The sequence below is a fragment of the Pteropus vampyrus genome, unplaced genomic scaffold, assembly GCF_000151845.1.
Source record: "Pteropus vampyrus isolate Shadow unplaced genomic scaffold, Pvam_2.0 Scaffold353, whole genome shotgun sequence".
In the NCBI taxonomy this organism is placed as follows: Eukaryota; Metazoa; Chordata; class Mammalia; order Chiroptera; family Pteropodidae; genus Pteropus; species Pteropus vampyrus.
In genome coordinates, this window is record NW_011889134.1 from 1,831,708 (window position 1) to 1,838,308 (window position 6,601).

The 6,601-nt window shown below is 31.6% G+C and overlaps 1 protein-coding gene across 1 annotated transcript in view; it reads left to right on the forward strand.

Annotated features, from left to right (window-relative positions):
- Window positions 1-6,396, forward strand: part of TINAG (tubulointerstitial nephritis antigen) — a 33,875-nt gene extending 27,479 nt beyond the window's left edge. The window contains exons 6-8 of the mRNA XM_023522676.1: window positions 1,332-1,568; window positions 3,087-3,132; window positions 6,254-6,396. Coding sequence (XP_023378444.1) covers window positions 1,332-1,568; window positions 3,087-3,132; window positions 6,254-6,381 — 411 coding nt within the window. The 3' untranslated portion in view covers window positions 6,382-6,396. The remainder of the gene's footprint in view (window positions 1-1,331; window positions 1,569-3,086; window positions 3,133-6,253) is intronic.
- Window positions 6,397-6,601: the final 205 nt, after the last annotated feature.

The window sequence follows — 6,601 nt, forward strand, 5'->3', positions numbered from 1 at the left end:
TTTTTTTTTTCATATGCGTTGCCTAATAAAGTGATTGCTTGGGATAGACAACATGGCTGATACCTTCCTGGAGTAATAGTGTTTGGTTGGCTTCTCTTTTGTACTATAATAAAAATTAAAGCTCTTTAGAAGTTTAAAAGTACAAATTATTATTGAGACCCAACTAAACCTCATTGTATTAGTCTGCTCAGGTTAACAACAAAATATCAGAGGCTGGGTGGCTTACACACAGGTGTTTATTTCTCACAGTCTTGAAAGCTGAAAAGCCCAAGATCAAGGTGTTAGTACATTCAGTTCTTAAAGACCTCTTCCTGGCTTGCCTTCCCCCTGTGTGCTCACATGACAGAGATCTAGTGTCTCTTTCTCTTCTTATAAGGACACTAATCCCATTATGAGCCCCACCCTCATAACCTCATTTAAAGTTAATTGTCTCTCAAAAGTCTCATTTCCAAATACCATCACATTGAGATTAAGGCCTGAATATATGAATTTGGGGTGACACAATTCAATCCATAGCACTCATTATTCCAAAGTAACAACAGTTAATGTAATGTTTGGTGTTTTTCATAGTTTTATTTTTATTATGCTCCTTGCTCAGATTTTCTTACTCTATTGAACACTATTGAATTTTCTTGAACCAATCTTATTGCATACTTCTGTGGCCAGTTCAACATTTAATATCTATAAAACCAATTCCATTGCTTTATTTTTCTTGCCATCTGCTTCTATAGTCAACTAATTATGTTAGATTTGAAGCCAAATATTTTCTACTTTTCTATGTTCAGTTTCAAAATTAGAGACTAAATTTGTTTTCTTTATCTTTTGTATAATGTGTATGTCTGATAACTTTCTACTTTATTAACTTTATTATATTAGTATATACTATTTCTCCAAAGTGTCATGAACTACAGACACATAATAGTTGAAGTCTTATGAGAAAGTATCTATAACAACAAAAATATAAACAAACTTCAATTCTAAAATTTACATAATTTATCAGAATGCCCCATCTAAGTAATAAGTTCATTGTCTTTTGCATTTTAAATTTGGCTCTTCTATAGATGCAGAATGAAGGAGTATTTTCCCTATTAATATTACTACAGATTTTATTGACAGTCACTTTTTATCTTCAGGAAATTCTATACTATAGGTAGAATTTCTTATTAAAGTAGACTGAAGCAAGATTTTAAAAAATATAATAAATAAGAGGAGGGTAAGGAAGAGTGTAATGTCATTGAACTGTGTTAGAATCAGTTAACATTTTGAAAGTTACACATGTAAGTAGACAGCATAATTTTTATAAGTATTTAATTCAGTAAAACTGCATGTAGATAGGATATTGTGGCATTTTCCTAAACTACATAACTTCTTTGCTTATTCCTCATAGGCTGGTATCACACGCATGCTACCCACTCCTCAAGGATCAAAATACTACCAATAATGCCTGCGCCATGGCAAGTAGATCTGATGGGCGGGGAAAACGGCATGCCACAAAACCATGTCCCAACAACATCGAGAAATCTAATAGGATCTACCAGTGTTCTCCTCCATACAGAGTCTCTTCCAATGTAAGTCTAAATGGTAAGAATTAACAATGTTTGACTTGCTAACATATATGTATATGTTATATATATATGTCTGCTTTTATTAAAACTATTTAAAAACTACTTAAAATTATTAATTCTAAGGTAATACTATGTTCTTACATATAATTTTTTATATTCTTAAAATTTCCATTAAAGACTTCCAGTTTGGGTATGATTTCTGATCTTTGTAATATTAGCAGTATAAATGATTGGCTTAAATTTTAAAATGTCCATGGAAATAGAGTTTTTAAATTATGTTTTAATTAATTAATTAATATGCTTGACAGATAACAGCTAAAACAAACACATTTTAACTGACTTTTTGTGGTAGTAGCTCATCTAATCAATCCTTTGCCTTACTCCATAAAATAATTGAAGTAGAATAGCTGTGATGGGAAAAAGACTCTCTTGCATTCCAGTTTGTCATGTTAAAAGCACTGGCAAATTTTACTCCATATCAGTGCTACCCAGACCTTACTTTCAGAATATCTGAACCTTCAGTGGCTTCCAGTTACCTGCAGAATACAATCCCATATTCTTACTACAACATACAGGCTTTCATGATTTTTTTCTGACCTACTGCTTTTACAGATTCATGTCCTGCCAGCATCTATTCTTCCACCCTCCCATAATGCTCCTGATATAAGGACTACTATCTGCTTTCTAGATACGCCATGCTCTTTCATACTTCTCTACTTAGCCAAGTGATGATTCCTTTTACCCAAATGGTTATTCCATCTGTTTGCATCTGGCAAAATCCCACATATGTGTCAAGGCCCAGGTCAGTATTTCATCTTCTCTGTGAAGTTTTCTTGACTCTTATGTGGGATTAATTTCCCTTTCCTGTGTGCATCAATGGCACTTTTTTGCTTATTTCTATAATAGAAATTATTGTTTTATAATGCAATTAATTGTTTACTGTCTTTCTGTTTCATAAAAAAGTAAATACATGGAGGATAGGTGTAGGGTCAACATTTGTTTCTATCCTGGTTTTCAGTGATATGTACTCTGTGATACATGTGCATGGACGAATGAATGAATGAATGAATGAATGAATGACCTGGATCTATACTAAGAGCTGCTTTACACATTGAGTCGCAACATAGAAATATTTGCATGCTAAATCTACACCGAGGAATTTCACTAAACAAGCATCTAAAATTGCTCCTGTTATTAAAAGAATGGAGGTGGCACTAATCACCACTGATTAAACATGGTTTTAACTTAATTATTTTTTGTAACCATAAATGGTTATTATATTTTCTCTCCATTATTATCAGCAATAGTCAATGAAATAAACAAGCACATCTTGTCTTTAGCAACTTCATCAACGTGGCATTTCATATGTAAGTATTTCAAAGCATGATTAATCTCAAGTGGTCAAGGCACATTGGATTGCATAACTCCTAAATTGATTGTATAACACCTAAAATTATACACCAGACAATGGGTTTAGTACTCTGATAACAATAAAAATGCCCTTGATATTTTTTCTTCTAGGAAACTGAAATAATGAAAGAAATCATACACAATGGACCAGTCCAAGGTAGGCTTGCATTAAATATGATTGTATCTTATTTTTTCCTTTAGTAAACAACATTACATTTTACTCATATAAAAGGAGCTGAGTGAAAGAAAATTTTTCTTTTTAGAGTATTTATAAGAGTTCAACAGTTCTAAGATCAGTGCATTTATGGGAGGTATCTTCACCTAATAACTTCATTAGGTGTCATTTTAAGAAGACAAACTCATCCATAAATTGAATCCTTAAATATTAATGACATATTTAATGAAAATCTGGTAAATCTTTCCAAAGTGATCATGGACCAACAGACAGTCAAACATAAAATGCTAAGTGATGGAGCTCATTTAATTGTTTGGTCATATTTAAAAATCATATATAGTGTTAGAAATTTTCTCACTTTCAGTTTAAATAGATCAGGTAATGGACTGAAAAAAATCAAGGCTTATCAATAGAAATAAAGTAGATACTTTCCTTTTTCTATAAACTCAAAATAAATCAAATAAGCCTGTATGATTTGTGTTTTATAAAGGCTTTCTATTTTGATAATTTTGTAAATGTGTTATGCATAGTAAACAACAGTAAATAAAAAATAATACAGTGACTTACTGTACACTGACTGATTTTTATAATATTATCTCTGATACATAGTTCCTCTGCTTACTTATTATATTTTATTTTCCACAAATGGCATAAGGATACATTCTCAGTGTCTATTCTCTGTACTAAACATTTTCTTGGAGAGAGTGGAAGAAAAAAATCTAGTGAGGTCTACAATGGAAATTCAAGTTGTAAACACTAAAAGGGCCTATGTATATTATCAATGCAGTGGAATAAATCAAATAAATTTAAATTAACCAAAGAAATTTAAATAAATCAAAATTAAATGTAAAACATTTGATATATACATAAGGAACTATTGGCCAGTTTTTTTTTTTTTTTTCTGAATGCTGACCTAATTAGTATTGATTCAACATCTAGCAGGAACTACAAATTTTAAAATTGTGTTGGAATGCTTTTTCTTAATCATTATTACCATTTAACATTCATTGAGAAACTGAACCTTACATTAGATATGTCCCAAATTTAATTTTTAAAATCCAGGGACCTTACACAAAACCTGAAACACATTAACATAATTTTTTTCTTCTTATAGTTGTATCACTTTTGGTGTTTATTACAAGAGCAGGACAATTCATGTGTAATTTCAATATATGCCTCAATAAGTGAAGTTTGTGAGACAGTTTGAAGGCATTTGAACTCAAAGCTAAATTCGAAGATCTAACTTTGACCTTTGCTACTTGAATGACTTTGAGCAAGTTATTTAACCTCTCTGAATCTTCAGATCATTATATTACTGTTTTAAGTTTCCTCTCTCTGTCAAAAGAAATTTGTAATATAATTATTTAAAAATAGAAAACACCTTAGTTTTCTTTCATGGCCATATATTTAAATGTTCGTGAATTTCACATAACAAATCAAAAATAAATAGATAAAATTTTAAAATAATAAAATTAAAATGCAAAATAGTCAACATCCATTGAACAAATGTTTGTTGAGAACATGTCTCCTGCCAGCCTGAGCCCGGGGCAAAAGACAGAGCTGGAATGACAGTGGGCTTAATCCTACCCTCAAACTTATTATTATTCTGTATAACTTGCTATGGTTTTCCAAAAATAAAATTGCACTACGATAGCTTATATAGTTATATGTTTGTGGATTCATCAAATCTATTTTGGTGTCAGAAACTGAAGGAAGGAGCTGCATTCAAGTTAATTGTGATGGCTTCTCACCCACGTTTCTTTATAATTGGCAGTGTTTTTCAGCAAAAAGTATATTTTATTCATGGTGTGAAAAGCTAAAGAAGCCAACTCTTCTTTAGAAGAGGAAAAACCTCTTCCAAAAAACCACTAGCAACATCCTCACATTTTTATAAATGTTGGTTAACTCATCTTGCTGCAGAATCAACATGATTGTCTGCACATTTTTGGCTGGGCTAACATATAGCTTTTTCCCCTGGTCTCACTACAAAAGAATGTAAAAGGCAACAGTATGCTGAATAAATAACACTGTGTGCATTCTTCTAAAATATGTAGAATTAAAAATAAACTTAGGTTATGGAAAGAGAACAAAAGCAAAGATCTGTATAGAGTTCAGTTATATAAATTCTTAGAAAACCTATGAGAATGTTTTAAAGTAGATAAAGAAAATTAAACCTCTTTTGAGAATATTTGAACAGTATCAGAAAAGACATGGAACATTAAAAAATGAAATAAAAAGAAGAACATTAAAAAGTTACGTTTGACTTTGGAGTATAAGCTTCATTTTTGCATCTGTCAAATGCCAGTGACCTTAGTTTCTATTTTATTTAAAGTGCATGCCAAACTAAGGTAGGCAAGCATTATACACAGTTGTGAAGGTACACAATTATGAAAAATATTTTCAATTCACATTTTCTAGAAGAGAAGTTTAAAGTCTTCACCCCGAGTTACCCAAGTCCTTCAAAACAGCACACAACATAGAAGAGAAGTAATCTAGATGAGGAAATGAAGGAGAGCTTTATAAAGTATAAGCTCTTACTTTCTAAAGAATACAACATTGGCTTAGCTCTCCAGAGCTGGGAGGATGAAATCTTGTCAAAGTATTCTTTTGCTGAGGATTTGCTCTTTATTCAAACTCACCAAGAAAGGGTTGTTTTTATTTCTAAGGATTAAAGACAATTACTTTAAGCCTGGTTTGCTAGGCTCACCCTTCACTGCTAGCTTAATTGGAGTTTTAAGAGGCTTGTGGTAAAGCACAAGGTTAATGGAGAAGTAGCAATCACCAGCCAAGTGTAGTGGGCCTTCACTGCAAGGGACTCAATTCTTAGTAATAGTGCCTCTATCAATTAAGAAAAAATGTGTCTTAAAGGTATAATGTGTACTTTAGTAATATTCAAACAGCTCAAAGTTGTTTTTATAAGAGAACAAGAAAATATTGCAGCCAATTAAATGAAGTGGGAATCAAAATTAGGCTGTATTGCAAAATTCTGTCTTAGGTTCTACTCCTGGCAATTTACCCATTGATTGTTCTGGGAGAACTTCTGGAGGTTTTTAAAGATAATTTTTTAAAACCATGTCATTTATCCTGTCGGATTTTGTTTTAGCCATAATGCAAGTCCATGAAGATTTCTTCCATTACAAGTCTGGGATATACAGACATGTTACCAGCACAAACGAAAAATCTGAAAAATATCGAAAGCTTCAGACACATGCAGTCAAACTCACTGGGTAAGGAAATTTCTCAAAAATTTTCATTTAATGATTTTGGAAAATAAAACTAAAAGTAAGTGTTTGTAATACATATAGGTACCAGAATTCTCCTTTGTATGAGAGAGTCTGATACAAATTAAAAATTTTCTAAGCCTTGACACTCTTTAGTCATTATTTTAAAGTTCAGCAAAAGGATGATTTAAAATTCTGGGAAAGATGACCATTTCCTGTCTCTCACTTAC